The sequence below is a fragment of the Parambassis ranga genome, chromosome 4 (assembly GCF_900634625.1).
Source record: "Parambassis ranga chromosome 4, fParRan2.1, whole genome shotgun sequence".
Lineage (NCBI taxonomy): Eukaryota > Metazoa > Chordata > Actinopteri > Ambassidae > Parambassis > Parambassis ranga.
Genome location: NC_041025.1, coordinates 10,912,160 through 10,929,744, shown reverse-complemented (window position 1 = coordinate 10,929,744; position 17,585 = coordinate 10,912,160). Strand labels below are relative to the sequence as shown.

Below are 17,585 nucleotides of genomic sequence, written 5' to 3'. Positions count from 1 at the left end.
GTAAGTTGTTTACCAAGAAAAAAGAAAGAAAATCGTAACATTGAAATGAAGGAATAAACAAACAGGTCACACTGTAGAATGTGAACACAGCTCATAAGTGACATCACAATCTCAGAAAGGAGCACTGTGGGGATGAAGAGGAAAAAAGAACCTTTCTCTCATAAACCCAAACATTAAATCTTCACCGGCTGGATCCAGGATCATACCTCCCTGGAGACAAAACTATGGATGAAGCCACAGGCCTGCTGAAAGTTTTATAATGTTAAGCAATATTGTGTCACTGGCCTAAAGGCTAGGCCTTGGGAAAAGGTGCTGGAAAGTGTAAATATGATGTAGTTTGGGGAAGGAAGGAAGCACTAGACAAGCTCACTTCCACCAGTGACTCAGGCCTCCCACTCATGCTTCTCCCCCCGCCGTCATTCTTTCTCTTGTTTTCAAACTTCCACCTATCAAATCCCCGCTCTGAGCTACCCTTATCCAGCTCCGTACTTCAAAGGGTAGATCTGAAGAATTTCTTTGAAAAAAACAATACATCGGTGGCTCTATGATAAAGCCCGGGTTGCTAAGCTTTGGGGGGAATCTTATGAGCTGGAGAAAGTGCTTCCCACTCCTTTTAAAGGCTTTTATTTTAATGGCCTATGATAATTACAGTGCGACAAGCCTGTATCTACAAAATACTACATGGAAGCTTTATTTTGAAACATTTATCAATCTACATAGTCAGCCAAGAAACACTGAAAGAAAGTGAGAAATGCCAGTGCGGGAATGGAAACAGGTATTAGGTTAATACAGCAGTAGATATCAGTTCTTACAATCTCTGGTATTCAGCCCCCGAACCCTGCTAACGCTGTCAGATCACAAATGCCATGCCAGCCTCAACATGTAGAGCCAAAGACCTTTACTGTCTGAGAAAATGAAAAAAAGCACTGCCTCATTCATAAAGATTATTATATATAAATATATCATGGTACAGAATTGGTGAAGGGTGCTTCTGCACAAGTGTTTGTAAGATTAGACAAATGTTTTTGGCCACAAAGGGACAGAGGACTCATGGTCCAATAAAGAAACAGGAAAAAACAATTGCAGCCACTCGCATAGAGTATCAGGGGCAGTGTTTGTAGCTGTGTCTAAACATGCAGGTCATATACAGTAGATTAAATAGCAGCCACACTGTCCCAGTTTGCCGTTTGCTCATTCTTTGTCTCCTGCTTCTGAATAATATAAGCTGATGAACTTTCAGGCCACTCCGTGAAGTGTTAACTAGCCCTGGCATCAGAGATGGCAGCATAGCACACCAGGCCAGCACTGCCAGCACTTGTCATTATGTTCAATCTTTTTATTAGATCCTGTTCATTTCCACTCAGATACACTTTTACACACGGGGATACATTAACACTGCATTACAGCAGGTAGTAAAAGCACGGCTGTACTCATGAACCCTGGAACTAAAACAAAAGCTGGGCTTGTGTTGGATGCAAACGTGTTGTTGATGGATTCATAAAGTGTCTGATGCAGGTTTACTGAAGGTTCACCATCTGTGCTGTACCCACAAACCACACTTGTTGCCCTGGGCGCCAAGGAAAACTCCCAACCGCTGCTTGTTACATCCTCATATCCTCTCATAGTCATCAGGGGAAGAGTTCAAGGTTTTTCCGTGGTGGTTTCGTTTTACCAATTACACCCAGGTAGTGAGTCATTAGGAGGCACACACCAATTCTATTTTCTAGTCCATGTCAAAAATAAAAAGGTAAAGAACCATTTGGTGAAGTGGCTCCAGACAAATCATTACACTGTCTCCAAAAGTGGCATTAAGAGCTTGTCATTGGGGCCAAAGCAGCATGGGTCCACTCAGTGGCACGGATATGAACCCTGATTAACTGCAAATAAATCTTGACAACTTTTGCCTACCTCGGGGATCTAATTATGCAGTTTGTTTATGATTCTCTGTCATTTATGTAGCCTGCTGTTTCACAGTGCTAGCTCTATTAAATATCATGATGCCCACCTCGGCTCATAAATCAACCAGAGGTATGCACGTTGTGCATGGGCCTTAAAATACAAGCAGTGGAGCTCCTTATTGAGAGGACTGATTTCAGCTTTATAAATATTAAGAAGGTTCAGTCTGCCTGCCTGTCCCCAGGGACTGTAAACAAGAAATAAACATTAGGAGGAAAAACACTGCAGTGATTTAAACACACCAAGAGGAATAGATTCATTCGAGCACAGCATACTTATATTCTGATAAAAATTTCATTGCCCTGGCCAGGAACCTACAGTATGTCCCAGTTAGAGCTGGAGAATGTGGCTACAGCTACACACACAGCCTGAATGGTACGAAGTGTGCAAACGTCAACAACTACACCTATGATGACTTACCACATGCTGCCAGAGGAATCCCTTTCTCCAAAGGCACTGTAGGATCCATCCTGCCGTTTGTATGTCAACTGTCTCTGGTAGCCTGGATAAAGGAAAAGAAGAAATTAGATAAATAAATTGAAATTAATGTCCTAAAGTGAGAGGGCAGAGGTGATGAGTAAGGTTTTTCAACATGTCATCTTTGAGAATTTAGCAGAGTATACTAAAGTTATAAGATAAAACTGAACTCTCTTTTGACTGTGTGGTATTTTTCTGTCCTTCAAATACTTGTATGGCCATTATTTGCTGTGAGGGGCACTTAAATGTAATGAATGAAAACACCATGTTCCTATATACACAATGAGGAGATTTGTAATTGTACCAAATTAAATCAATGAAACATCAATGAATGTCCTTGTAGAAATACTTTACTAAGTTACTGAATGTTTTCCTTAAAAAAAACAGGAGATCTTTGAGCTTAAGTGAAGAAAACAGAGGAGAAAAGCCTGAGAAACAACATCAAGCTTCATGTTCCAGTCTGTGATCCAAAACATTCAGCACCAGCCAAGGCCAAGGTTCCTTTGACAAGAAGTTCACAGTTCCACAAACAGAAGACATTATCCAAGGTAAACTTCCCTCCAATACTTTCCCGAAAGCCCAACAACAGTACACAACATGCCAACAATTAGAAAACATTCCTTCCTCTCAGCAGGAAGCCACATTGCGCACCTCCGGGCCAGGAGGGATTTGATTTGTGGAGAGTCGTGGCACACTCTCGAGGAGCTTAACTAAATTAAAGAGCTGTTAGCTAAGCAGAGGTGCGTCAGCAGGTATTTGGGAATGCAGCAATCTTCAGATAAACATGTCACCAGAGAGGAAGAGGTGGTATCTGCTGTACTGAAGGCAGACATCACCTAATTATGAGTGTTAGTATACAATGTAAACCACATAAAGGAAGTAACAAAAGGTATTTCTGAGGCATCTTTGACTTTCAGGGGCAAAAAACACCTTCCATCAATGTTTACTCTTGTTGTGACTAAAACAGAGGTTCCAACTGTACCTTGAAGTAAGTAGTCAGTCGCTTCATTCTCAACCTCAGGGCTGAGCTGCCTGGTCTTCTGCAGGTACTTCAGAACAAAGACGTTCGGTGCAAAGTGGATCATGTTCTGCTCACCACACCCAAAGGGCAGCCTCAGCAGCTTGTCCAGGTTGTTTAGAGTCGGCCCCATGACATCCCCTGATATAAGTCATCAAATACACACATACATATAAAAACGCATTAGTCATTCATACTGAAAAAACATTTAAATGACTGCTGAACGTAGATGTGGATGAAACGATAAAACATTATTAAATGGTTTACCGATCATAAAAGCAGTGGCTCTTTCTGATCCAGGCACCATGTTGTGTGGAACACCCAGTGTGAAGGCTTCATTGTGGTTGTCATCTGAATCTTCCTTCCTCCAGATCTTAAATTCCCCAACTGAGCCCCAGCCTGTTGAGAAGCCAATATGTCGCACCTAGATAGACAGAAAATATTTTTTTAAATCATTTGTTGAGATGAAGAAATACACCTGTTACACTCAGGCTATAAAAAAAACCCGAACCTGTCCTGGGAACTGGCCTGCCCATTGGAGGATCACTGAATCATTGGATGGATGTAAACCATGGCCCACCTGGAAAGATGAATGCAGACAGGCTGTTTTATCCTTTGTTCATACAACTCCTTTTAACAGACAGCAGTAAAAAAAACATGAATAAGGAAACTGATACAGTTCCCCTACAGCTGGTCCTTCTGCCAAGTGTTGGTGTGGCCAGTGTGATTCATGCACCTCCCCTAAACAATCACAAAAACAAACATTCAAACAGCCCCATGTAGAGCACACTTCCTCTCTGCTACAAGGGTTTAATTTCGTAATCACATTAAACCAAAGACCATGCAAAGCCGAGCCCTACAACTCATCCACCCCAAAATGCCATCGTCCACCAAGAAAACAGATGAATCGCTTTGGGCTGTAATGTGCGGGCTTTTAATTACTGCCTTTGGTGAATGATGCGAGGCTAATGCTGGGGCTGGGGCCGGGGAGCAGCGTGCCAGCCACTGACTGCCACGGATCACAGAGTGTCCTCAGCGACATCAGCCTGTTAAGCGTGACCTTACAAGACACCAGTAAAACTGGCGCCAGGTCTCCTAACACAGAGACCCCTTGGCCGGGTGAGTGTTTTTCACTCATTTCCCTTTGTGTCAACGATCTGAACTCAGATGTGTTACACTTGTTTGTGCACAACATTTCAATGTTTTATTTATCTTCCTACCTGCACCACGCCTTCCTTCCAACTAATCCAGAAGCTGCGGAACTCATCCCAGGAGAGGATACCTGGTGTGGGGACGCTGACCAGGGGCTCACCCATCTTGCCCAAGGAAATCCAGGAACGAGTATTCTGTCTACCCCCGAGAACGATCTCCAGCATCTCTGCACTGTCATGGGGACTGGCAGACAGTGCAAAGTGGGCATCATTGTGGGTCTTCACTGCCACCTGGAACTGGTTCATCCTGGCGGGTTTTTTCACATACTGATACTCATACTTGTTAGGGGTAGAAATGTGGATCCTCTCTGAAAACAGAAATACACAAATCACTTCAACTCCTGAAAAATTAAGATTGCAATGTGATATTAGCAAAAATATATATTTGTACTGACCATTGGGACAGAAGAAGACACTGTAGGTGTATTCTCTGGACAGGCCTTCTGGCTGCAAGCATGAGAATGTCACTCATCGAAACTCATACATCAAATGCATATATGTAGAGGCTCTTTACTATCACGCAACATTGATGAATGTCAGGTCTCTCACCTCCACCAGGACAGTCCTGCGGACATAGTCCAATCCAGTTGGGATCCGTCTGTCGTCCACATCGTTTCCTATTTTTCCTGTTGGAATTCCATCGGAGCAGCAGCTTGGCTCACTGTAGGCAATGGCACGAGCTATCGAGGCAACACAGAACAGCATCAGCTTTCCTTTCATTTAAATTCAGCCATCAAGTCAATCCAAAGTCATACACCTAATACACATACACTGAAGCTGGAGCTCAAAGACGCAGGTAAAAAAAACATGAGCTGCCAATAAACTAAGTAGCTTTCACATTTTAATATGTGATGCTGAGCACTGTGATGTCACAAATACCTGGATAAGGACATATGTCTAATGTTGATTGTGGACACTGGACAGAAACATATATTACACAGGACAAATATGTCTACAAAAGGACTCCCAGTTCTCTTGCTGGGGAGTACATTGGAAATGTGGCCCTGTGCCAATGGCGTCTCTTTGTGTGTGTGTAGTGAGAAGGAAACACAAGGGGCCAGAGGACTAAGAGTGGGGCCATGGGGGGCCCATTGACCGCCAGTGACCTGCAAACTCATCAACATGCCACTGAGTGTCACAGCGCAGCTCTGGTTACCCCCGCATTGCTGGCCCGCTTTGTTGTCACATGTGCTCTGGAGGGGACTATTTGTAACCTGGGTGGGTGACCAGATCACACACACAGCTCAGCTCCTTGGCCACCAGAGCTCTCCCAAGTCAAAGGCTTGCCTTTTTGTAAGGCACCACACTGAGGGGACAGATGTCCCAGTGAAAGGATGCTATTGTTTTTACTTTGAGTGCCACACTGCTTAAGAATTCAAATAACACTATTTCCATGATCCAGTAGTATCTAATCTGTATTGTTTACACAGCATCAAAACCCTGAATCATTTCCTCAGAACAAATGCTGACCCGCTTCCTTCTTTCTAAACATGTGACAAGACCAAAAAAGACCAATGTACAGCTAACCTGGCTCTGCCCCTCAACCGGACAGTGTTTCAACATTTACATGAAACATATTCATGATTTCCGAACTGAAAACTGAACAGATAAATGTTTATCGAGTGATTGTTCTCTGTGAGTACCTGTGATGTTAACCAATCCAAGTTCAGTGAAAGACAACACAATGGATGTAGGAGTAGCCTCTCCAGGAGCGACACACTTCTTTCTGGTGAGGTGGTGCTTTCCAGGATGGCCAACAAATTTGATGCCCTTTGGAACTGATACTTTAACATGAACCTGTGAAGAGGAGGAGAAAGCAGAGGAGAGGAGACGAATTACAGGCAATTGATCTCCTCTGACAGTCTACAATGACATCATATCTGCTCGGCACGCCCCTCCGTCACATAGCGTGTTTCCTTCAAAGCTCTGAAAGCGAGGGAGAATTTTTAAATCACATTGTGAATTTTCCATGCTGACTGACTCATGCTTCTCAAGCTCCCTGAAGGATTAAGCTCCACTCATCGTCCAATTTTCACAGGGCTCAGTAATGCAGTGGGATCTTTTAACTGTTCTTTATCCACATGCCACAAGTCATAAATAACTGAGCAGAAAATATAGGAATCACATGTTGCTGGGGTGGACATCAAAGAAAGGGCTATTCTGGTTTGCATATTCACCTAACATGACATCAGGGCAGCACACGCACAGGCCATTTACCAGGCTCATCTGCAAACATCATGATGTCATCTGTGTGGAGTGCAGGATGGACCCATTTAAGGCCAGGATGAAGCGTGGAGCGTTCTTCAAAGTGCCGAAACATACTTCTGGGCTAATCTCATATCTTTAGACCTATACTTCTTTTGAAAATCCCTGAGACCTACCTGTTTACAGTTACTCCATAAGAATCCCAGTTTATATAAGACATTGTTTTCATTTTACAGTCAATAAAGGCCATTTTCATTTTAAGCACTTGTCTGTGCCTTTTTACTATGGTTATGGATTCACCTAATGTTGTTTTTGCTGACTTATTTTGTGGATTTTGTTTATGTCTATTTAGTTGATGTTTTGATGGTCCTTATCCAAAGTTTTTGTTGCTACTGTCTGTCTATTCTGGTAAATGAAATCCCCCTTTTATATTGTGTGTCTGCACCTATGCAGCATGAGGGGAACCATGGGTAACATAGAGCAACTGAATGTTAACTGATTGAAAACATGAATGCAACAGTGCCCGACCTTTCAAAAAATACAATGTTTTACATTATAAACACTGTAAAACCTGTCTGCACAACTGCTCTTAATGCTAGCCTTAAAAATGATATAAAACTGGGTGTTTTATATCATTTTTAAGTGACATGTGTACGTGTTGAGTTCTCCGGGTTAGTATTTAACCTCAAGGGAATCCAGACCTCATGTATTCTCTGTACTGTGGGATGATTGTGGCTGTATTTTGTACCCTACACAGAGAGATTTAAACCCATCTATAAAATCATATATTGACTTCTCTGAAAGTCACTTTATTTTGAAACAGAGGTCTGTATTGGGTGGGCATTTTGAACTCCACCCAGTGAAGTGCTGCTTATCCACCCCATCTTCAGTAATATGTAAATGCTGTTCTTCATTCTCTTACCTCAGAACAGGTGGGTAAGTAGTTGTAGACGGTGAGGGGAACTTTGGTCTGCTCCCCTCTGATTAAGCTGTAGGGCAGTGTGAAGTCCACAAAGAAGTGCTTGAAGGTTCGAAGCTCCGCTCTGTTTGCTAAACCCAGGCCCTTCTCCTCAGACAGGCCAACAGCTTCTGCCACCCATGTGGTGATGGAATCGGGCACATCCAGGTGCAGCTCGGCCTCGCCGGTGTCTGAGCTGTCAGTGACACATTCAGATACAGCTTAAGTGTTTTGGATAGTTAAATGAAGAAAACAATGGTTTAATGGTAGCATTTAACACACTAGCAATAAAAAGACACTGGCTACAGTACAAGGACAGGATTGATGAAACACTGAAGATTACTTTTATGTTGGTAACACCTGTGTCAACAACACCTGCACCCAAGTAACTACAGCAAACTAAAATGGAGCGATGTGAGGGACACTCAGGTGTTGACCCAATCTGTTTCTTTGAATTAAATGAGCTGAAGTCATTTTTGGCACTGCATATGTAATGTTGGTCTTGGCAAACTGTCACAGGACATTAAAAACTGCATGTACGCCTTTCCTTTTGATCAAAGTTCCCCAAAATCCACTTTAATGGCATTTTTTGAGGAAAAAAATCTGTGCTTTGCACTTCATAAGAAATTAGGTAGAGCCAAAGTCCCATCCAAAGGAGTCAAGCATATGGAAATCTATGGGCAATTTATACTGGCAAGAACAAGAAGCTTTTAAGAAAATAAGAGTCTGTTCCAAGATTAAATGAGGCACCTTCACACCCAGAAAGGGGGAGGCTGGGTGCTGCTACAGGATGGAACATCAGCTTTCTCACACAAAGTGTGGCCTTGCACCTTTACTCTCTCATCACCTCTTTTCTTTTTAAGCACTCTTCCATCTTTACCCACACTTTTCTTCTTCTTCTCCTTACTTAAACTGCCCATCAAAGCTTTTCCCTTCCTTCTCTTTCCCTACTTTCATCTCCTCTTGTCTCCTATATCTCAGTCTGCTGCATCTGATATATCTCAACAAAGGCATGCAGCACACACAAACACACACACACACAGATGAGAATTTTTTATATAAAGACCTAAATACCTGACGTTGAGGCAGTGCCACACCCAGGTCTCTGGGAAAAATGTGCGCCTCCGCTTCTCTGCTCTGCAACGAAAACACAATCTGACATCAGTAAGGAGTCTCAGCTGCTCTAATAAAACAACACCATAATTGGAAAATGTATTATTCAGAATTCCACACTGATATCCACTAAGTCACATCATGTGCTTAATGTTCATCTCTAGAATGAGAAGTATTCATGGTATTGTGGAATGTAGCACTAAAATATGGGCAATCTGAAGAAAATAATTTCTTCTGTCATGTTTTTCTGTGCTTGTCTATTACTCACTTCAGAAACCCTGATTCAACCCATGGATGACAAATACTTCAAAGTGAATAATGAGAATAGTTTTTTTTAGGTCTTGAAGTAATTATTGCTCTCTTATGGGCTTGCTTTCAAATTCATTGTTTTCAGTACATACCCATATAGCTGTGTGTGGTCCTCATAAATTTTCCTCAACAATATGTTTTCTTCCATCTGACATTCAGGAGAGTGGAGAAAGTTATGCATTCACCACTGTAATGCTTTAAGTGGAGAACCTCCACACACACAAAGGTCATTACTTTAATCCTCCCAGTTAGGGTTTCATTACAAGTGGTTGTTGACAGATACCCTTGCTAACTTGTTTTGGATTTTTCACCACTCCACTCTTTCAGTAAGAATTTTTGCTGCAGTTACATTTTAGAGTTCCACGCTGAAGCAACTTTTATTTGCAGCAGGTCAGAGTTTAGAGTGTTGAGCCGATGCACTGAGAGACTGCCTTTATTTACCTGGTTGTGGGACGGGAGTGCATGGCAGCCACTACAGTGGAGGTGTGCGGCTGGAAGGCAGGAACTGCCTCATCCGTGTACATGCCTCCACTCTGTCTGTGGTTCAAACTCACCATATCCGTCATCACAACCAGCCCCGTTTCCTGTTGTAAACATACAGAGAAATGAAAATGCACGTTAGGATTATTTTTATTCGTCCCAGTAACATTACTGTGGGCTGTTTAACTATGTGTGTGTTCTCACTGTGAAAGCAAAGCGTGCGTCCTTGGTGATGTCCCAGTGCCACGGGAACACAGACGACCGCCTGCGTCTCTTTGATGACAGCCCAGGCCACCAGAAGTGCCCATCATCTTTAGGAATGCCGAAGGCGTCTGAAACGTCAAAGTCTGCCAGCTCTTTAAACACCTGCAGGGTGGAAACACACAATGTAAACTAACACTGTGACACACACAAATACAGCATTAAGTGCCAGAATCAACTCTCATCCACTTTTTACTTTAAGCCAATGAACGGGAACCTGCCTTGTCAGGACTCAGCTGGAAGTCGGGCTTCAACAGGTATAGGCTCTTATCCACAGTGGCCACGCAAACACAGGAGCCCCTCTCTCCCCTGACACGCAGGGTGACTCGGTCCCCTGGCATCGACTCATTAGCTGACATAGAAACAGACACCTGCAATCAAATCAACAAAAAGACACACAACTGATAGTCAAACAAACACTCGACACTCCAAACCACAGAAGTGTATGTTGATAAGATTGAACTCATTCTTGTCATGATCCCTTGTTCAATTGGTTTTGTTCTCATTTAAATCGTGGTTTTCCTGGTTTACTTTGACCTGTTTTGGTTGTTTTCCATTTTATTTTGAAAGTCTTGCTTTCCTTGTGTTTTACTTCCTCCTGTGTTCCCTCCATTTGTGATTACCTGCCCCGCCCTGATTGTTCTCACCTGTGTGTCGTTACCCCTTGTGTATTTGATCTTGTGATCCCCTTTGTCCTTGTCAGTCGGTCTCTCACCGAACAGTTCTATGGATAACTTCAAATTGCTAATTTTAGCCTCATACCAAAATTAAAACATTTAAAAATTAAACAAAATGATAGACCAACTATCAAAAATAGTTTTTGAATTATTTTTACTTCTATCAATTAACTAAATACTAAATTATTTCTGCACTAGTGGGCAGTATTGCCTGACAGATCCACAGTGGTAATATATGTATCATTGGAAAAAGTCCAACAGCATTTGTGCAAGAAGATTTGTTGAAAAACAACATGACACAGAGTGGAAAAACTACAGCCTTTGAAAGAGGGAGGGATGGTGAGAGTCGACCATAAACTTTCACACATCAAGACTATTTCTCAGCAGCATGCAGTCATAAATTAGCCCTGTTAACCGTTTCCGTTGCTCTCCTTTCACCATTCGGTAACCTGTCATCCTCTCCTGTCATGACCCCACTTATCTGCCTGCGGCCTGCATGGCCGCTGTCTCATCCTGCCTTCACAACCCCCCTCCCTCTGACACACATACACACACTCACACACAGTGTTGTAAGGGCATACCAGAGAGCTGTAAATACTTCAGGGAGTTAACTCCACCTAATGCAGGCAGGAACTGGGGAGCTCTCCCAGGCCAACACAGCTGTTTGTTTACAGTCATTACACTGTGGTGTAATGGCTGATGCATGGATACTTAGGCTCAGTTCCAAAATGTATACAGTGTGCACCCTTTTTCCAGGTTCTAATAAATAGTTATTTTAACAGAAAGAGCCCTAAATTTACTTTATATCCAACAACATCAGTGTTTTGGCAGGATACTTAAGCTACAGTTATAATAACATTAAAATGTAAACATGTGTACCAATGCTTTTTCTCTGGATAAGAGAATAATGACAATAATTATGTTTCCAAACCTGGTTCTCAAACTCAGGCTGAACAGGGATTTGCAGACTGTCTGTGACGCCCTCGCCGTTTTCCCTCACATAGTAGACCAGCAGACGGCTGAGGGGTGCCATGCTATGACTAACAGGGAAGCGTAGATAAGACACACAGCTGTCCATCTCCGCCTGCGAGGAAGAGCCTGCAGAATGACGGCAAAGGAAGAAGACTTGGGTGACACAGTTTTCACAAAGTGAGATGAAGATGTTGTTAAGTGTGTGTCTGACTACTTTTTTATAAAAGTATAAATGTGACATAGATCTAAAATCCTACCAGAAGCAGGAGGGGGCAGGTGGGTGGTGTGAATGTTCTTGTCGAAGGTAACTGTTGCCCTCTTTCCTCGGTGCGAGCCCATCAGGTTGGCAGGCTGCTGTCCTGAGAGGACGATGTTCCCCCTGGATGCCACCTCATAGTGCAGGGTGAAGTTACAGGGACAAGTGGACTTAAGAGCCACTTCTGCCTCTTGACCAACCTGTACACACAGAAACATACAAATATATTTCCAGTCCAGATCTAGTGTACTTTTGGACAAAAATAAAAACGGATTAAACTTGCCTTAAGTGAGGTGCTGGGGCTCTGGATCTGAATGTGACACCTGCTGGGAGAGTACCAGCTGCTGATAGAGAGGTAGCTGGGCAAATACTGGTCACTCACTATCTTCCCATCAATGGATGTCACTTTGGTCTATGCCAAGCAAAACAAGAATCTTTATAAGATTAGCCTAAAACATCAGAATCACATGATTCTGTAAAGGACTGCTGCTACAACCACTGACCTCAAGCCAGACATACTGGGCAGCAGTAGGGATGGATGGGATTTCAAAGGTGACCTGGCCGTCCTTGGATATTAGTTCACTGGTGTAGACATTGTCCTTGGGAGTCAGCTCTGCCTTAACACGCACCCTCACCCCATCAGCTGGGCTCCCATCAGGGTAGGTGACCTCAATCTACAGAACAGGAGTAGGAAAACATGAAAAGAGACAATCTAATCTGCTGTTCTTTTTTATTTGTTGTGTGTACACAGTAACAGGCTCACCTTTCCTTTGTAAGGCAGACCAGGTTTAAACTGTTTGCGTGTGTCCTTGGAGTACTTGATATCAATCAGCTGTTTATGGACCGGCGTGGAATCATCAAATGTGGTTTGACGACTTCCATCTATGCTGGTGACTGATGCCCAAATGTTAACCGTCCCCCTGAAGTGATCGGCCACATCCAATGGCATCATGTCTTTGACACACAGACTGAAATTTGCAGAGCCTTTGATCTGAGGGCAGAGCGATACAATACATTCACACACAGCAGTATAAGATTCAGTATCATGGCCTGTCACCTGCTGGCTGAGTAAACTGACCTCCATAGTTTTGATAACAGGATGGCCCATCTCATGGCGGTAGTAGCCAACTCCATTAACGGTCATATTCACCATCAACTTCCCTGTAACCGGTTTCCCAAACGTATACCTGTGCAACACCAACATGTCACAACATGGACAAGGTTTCTATTCTGGAGAGGATACAGTCTTAAGTGTGGTCAATGGATATCATGTTACTATAGATGGTGAGTCTCTTATAATGCTACATTTTGGGAGACGTACCTGGCCCTGACTGCTGCCTGCTCGCATGTGTTGAGATCACGGATGTAGTATGGTGGATCAATCACCAATTCAAACTTGGGCATCACTGTCGACAAGGGAACAGGCTATTTATTTTTATTTTATACAACACTGTATAAAAGCTCCTCTGCTGGGATGGAAGATATTTTTTCAAACTAAGATTTGAAAAGTGTGTGTTTTATAACACCAAGAAAATAAAAATTGCAATATGGGGCTGTAAGTGTGTCTCAGCAGTACAGGTCCTCACCATATTTCTGCACTTCAAAGGACTTGTTATAGGTATGGCCCTGCACCTCCACGAAGATAAACCACTCTCCAAACACAGGCTGGTCTGACAGAGGGAAGCTCATGTTCACAACACCTATGAAAGGTAGGAAGCATGTTAACACATTCATATTGACAAACCATATACATTATATATATATATTTAACCACTTATTCATGACAATTCTTCAAAGTCTACAATGAACCATGTTACAGAAAAGATGATGTTAAATGCACACTGTAATGTAAAAGAAGAAGAAGGTTACCACAACAGACAGATCTGAGCTCTTTCCACTGCACCATCCTGGATCCTCTTGGATCCTGAAGGTTAAGATTTAGGATATGATTCACTAATGTTAAGACCATGCCCTTTTATAACTCAGGTACAAATGAAACAACATCTGTATTTTTTTATGTTAGCTATGCACACAACTTCAGAGAAGTTCAGAAAAGACAAGTTCAGAGAAGTTTAGAAAAGACAAGTTCAGAGGAGTTCAGAAAAGAAAAACAAGGTCAGAGAAGGTCATAGAAGAGAGGAGAAGGGACGTTCGGGGAAGAGAAGAGAGGTTTCGAGAAGAGAAGAGACATTCGGGGAAGAGAAGAGAGGTTCAGAGAAGAGAAGAAAAACAAGGTCAGAGGAAGAAGAGACATCAGAGAAGAGAAGAGATGTTCAGAGAAGTTCAGAGAAGAGAAGTTCAGAGAAGTTCAGAGAAGTTCAGAGAAGAGAAGAGAAGAGAAGAGAAGAGAAGAGAAGAGAAGAGAAGAGAAGAGAAGAGAAGAGAAGAGAAGAGAAGAGAAGAGAGCTTTGTTATCTAGGCGAGCTGCCCTGACTTCTGCTATGTAATCAGCTGCTTTGACGTCTGCTATGTAATCTCCAACCAACGTTGGGAAATAAAATTGCCACTGTCCCCTCCCGGACACAGCTCTGCCAACCCTGGGTGGTCCCACCAGTCTCCACTCACCAAAACATACGCCTCAATCTGCAAAGAATTGAAAAACAACAGAAAGAGAGATGGTATGAATCAAATAAAAACTATAATGCCTACAGAGGATCCTACACTTTATCCCAAAGTTTCCTCCCAATTATCCAACAATCATCCATCTGTGAAAGTGCTGCTCTTTACCTGAACACACCTTCATAGCACCAAACATCAGTAAACTGCCTTTCTGCACAGTTGCACAGTATATTTGGAGCCATTGCTAATAATTTCAAGTGAAATGACTGTAGCTGGGCTACTGTAAATAGATAATTGCTCAGCACAGACTACATTTAACTATGGAATAAATGTGACTGTATCATCAATGCAGATTTAAACTCTTTTATTGTTGGAGATAAAACATTATTTGCTTTACTATGACATAAAAGTTGAATTACCTTGTCATCCACTGGCCTCATGTCAGGGGTGACTGTGTAAACATTGATGAGCACTAAAGAGGAAAAACAAAACACAATGTTGTAATTATCAAATATATTATCAAATATCAAAATCATCAATATCATTATGAACTTAATTGATTTCTAAATTATTTGAATACACTGTAATACCTATTATTTCTCATGCTCAAACTCAGCATTCCCATGACTATCTAGTGACTGACCTTCATACACTGAGTCCTAGTCTATGCCTCAATTCTCTGCATTTCTGTGTGATTAACCAATTAACTACCAGGTGCACTATGAGGGAACCTTTATGTTTGGGTTTGTAGATGGGCTTGTCGGTCTGGATGAAGACAGCCGTGCCCTTGCTCTCCACTGTCACGGTGGTGTAGTTGTGGAAAATGTATCCTCCCTCTGTAAGGTGACGGTTCCCCCACACCTTCAGATGGGCCTGACCTCGCAGCCCAGAGGGAACCTGAGGTGCACATTAACACACACAAAAAACAGAGGGACGTTTCAAATTCATTCATCTTGATTTAAGATTATTTTCTGGGGAACAAGGGCTACAAACAGAACCACATTTAAAGACCAGATGATGATGCTGATGCCAGGCTACAACACAGCGCACTACACATGACATGACAATATTTCACGGGAATGAGGGTGGAGGTTACAGGGAGGGGAGAAAGACAGAGAGCGAGAAAGAGAGCAAGAGAGGTGAAGGATCGAGTCGTGTATACTAGATTGATCTATTCCAGCCTTCGGGGGCGGCGGACCATACATGCACGTCAACAGCTGTTGCATATTATATTGAGGGCTGTTACCTTATTCCCAATGAATGAGCAGAGACAGATGTTGCATTACAAATAATGTTAGTGTTGATTTGCATGTTGCCTGAGGAATGTGCACACAGCAGACAAGGGGCTCTCACTACTGTGCAGCTGTCACCGCTAAGCAGCGCAGTGTAAAGCTGGGAAGCAGCATGCGTGTACTGTAATAAGTTAGACTCACCTTTAATTTGATGGTGCCTTTGTCTAAAACAGAAACAAGTGGAGAGATGTAAAATGTGATTTGGTTTCACAGTCTTTTCAATGTTGGGTTTGCCTGGAGGTGTTCACATTTGGGTTAGCAGGAAATCCAGCTGCACCCTGTCTCCATGCCACTATAGGCAGAGCTAACACCGTCTATTAATGTTGCTGTCAAACAAATCACACACTGTATACACTGAGGGGCTGAACTGATGCCTCCAGTCAAAGACAACCTCTATGGAAACCATAAGCTGGTATCCGAAGACAGGGTCATGACTAAAGGTCAATCTGGTTCATACTATATGTGATTTGACAGCATACATGAATAAATCACACAGAAACAGGAGGATCTTGTAGCTCAACTTGTCAGAGCAAGTTCCAAATGTAATTCTTTGTGCCAGTGTAACCTTAGCTGAAGAATTTGTTCTCACCGAGCACTGAGCCGTGGCTGTGGGCGACCGTCTGTCCCTTCACCGACAGCTGCACCTGGACGCGTGTTTCTGCTTTTGCATTGAAGATGGTGACGCTCACGCTTTCCTCCACGCCTGCTCGAAACACAGACGGCGCAGCAACCAAGTAACCCCTGAATGAAGTCAGAGAGGAGGAGAGGTTGGGGGGGTGGCAGGAGACAAAAGGGAGAGGGTCAAGGGTCAAACAGAGATCTGAGTGGGCTTGATTTTCAATCCGTGTCTTATTCCTGGTTTGAAGTGCCACTTACTAATACAACATACACAACAAACACAAACACACATGCAAACAGGGACCTTGCACTTGGATTTGTGCTGCAAGATCAGGTCTTATTGCAGTAGTTACCGGGGACACAGTACCTGTCGACCAAACGGCTTTCTGTTTCTTTGGGTGGTCTGGCACCTCTGACAGAACTTTGCCGTCTGTTTTGAAAAATAACAACTGAGATTCCACACAGTCACTCTGACATTTAATTGAAGGAAGGAGGCTGTGACAGAGGTCACAGAGCAAAGGTCATTCTTTGATGCTTATAAACAGCGATGTTGGGGGGGCAGAAAAAAAAGCCACAATTTAAGTTTTATATGGACGAAAGAATATGCCATCTGGCACAGAGGGGCTGCCGCTCTCAGGTAACAAAGGTCGAATAATAGGCACGTTGTTACAGTGTGGTCTGTTAGCAGCGTGTGGGGAAATATTTGTGTTTTGATTTCTGAAGCGCAGATCAAAACACCAAAGAATGCACCTCCTTCTGTTTGATCCAAAAGGGCCTCCTCTCTCCTCTCTGAAAACCTACATGAAGATCACACAAATTAGGGGTGAGCAAAGCCTCCAGCACAAACCCAATTGCATGCATGAGAGACGGATCAGGTGGTTGGCATTACAGCACTACAGCATTACAGCCAGAGGCAACTGCAGTTCCTGAGAGAGAAAGTCATGAGAAAATCCCCCCTGGAAAATAAGGCTTCAGGAGAAGGAAGATAATACGAGGAAATTGACTCTGTGCGTTTGATCTACAGTGAGTTTGACCAGCTCTTGGATGAGCCTGGATCAGGTGGTAGAGAGACCATGCTTATTTCAGTCACATGGCTCCAAGTTCTCATTGTTTTTTCTTTCGCCCAACTTTCTGTCCCTTTGAGAGCTGAGAAGGATTTGTGCTTCTTTGTAGGTGAAGCCTTTAACAGTCGGTCACATGGTTTTTATGTACTCAGACTTGAT

The 17,585-nt window shown here is 43.0% G+C and overlaps 1 protein-coding gene across 1 annotated transcript in view; it reads right to left on the bottom strand.

Moving 5' to 3' along the window:
* cpamd8 (C3 and PZP like alpha-2-macroglobulin domain containing 8) overlaps positions 1-17,585 on the bottom strand; it is a 32,309-nt gene that overhangs the window by 13,663 nt on the left and 1,061 nt on the right. Inside the window, exons 2-28 of the mRNA XM_028403560.1 lie at positions 16,334-16,485; positions 15,886-15,908; positions 15,184-15,349; positions 14,872-14,924; positions 14,459-14,476; positions 13,763-13,817; positions 13,480-13,593; positions 13,215-13,299; positions 12,972-13,080; positions 12,657-12,884; positions 12,397-12,567; positions 12,177-12,305; positions 11,895-12,093; positions 11,597-11,763; positions 10,210-10,359; positions 9,932-10,093; positions 9,689-9,831; positions 8,900-8,962; positions 7,790-8,021; positions 6,306-6,459; positions 5,212-5,342; positions 5,058-5,109; positions 4,672-4,970; positions 3,963-4,031; positions 3,719-3,875; positions 3,416-3,592; positions 2,377-2,458 (exon numbers count right to left, since the gene is read on the bottom strand). Coding sequence (XP_028259361.1) covers positions 2,377-2,458; positions 3,416-3,592; positions 3,719-3,875; positions 3,963-4,031; positions 4,672-4,970; positions 5,058-5,109; positions 5,212-5,342; positions 6,306-6,459; positions 7,790-8,021; positions 8,900-8,962; positions 9,689-9,831; positions 9,932-10,093; positions 10,210-10,359; positions 11,597-11,763; positions 11,895-12,093; positions 12,177-12,305; positions 12,397-12,567; positions 12,657-12,884; positions 12,972-13,080; positions 13,215-13,299; positions 13,480-13,593; positions 13,763-13,817; positions 14,459-14,476; positions 14,872-14,924; positions 15,184-15,349; positions 15,886-15,908; positions 16,334-16,485 — 3,540 coding nt within the window. The remainder of the gene's footprint in view (positions 1-2,376; positions 2,459-3,415; positions 3,593-3,718; positions 3,876-3,962; positions 4,032-4,671; positions 4,971-5,057; positions 5,110-5,211; positions 5,343-6,305; positions 6,460-7,789; positions 8,022-8,899; positions 8,963-9,688; positions 9,832-9,931; positions 10,094-10,209; positions 10,360-11,596; positions 11,764-11,894; positions 12,094-12,176; positions 12,306-12,396; positions 12,568-12,656; positions 12,885-12,971; positions 13,081-13,214; positions 13,300-13,479; positions 13,594-13,762; positions 13,818-14,458; positions 14,477-14,871; positions 14,925-15,183; positions 15,350-15,885; positions 15,909-16,333; positions 16,486-17,585) is intronic.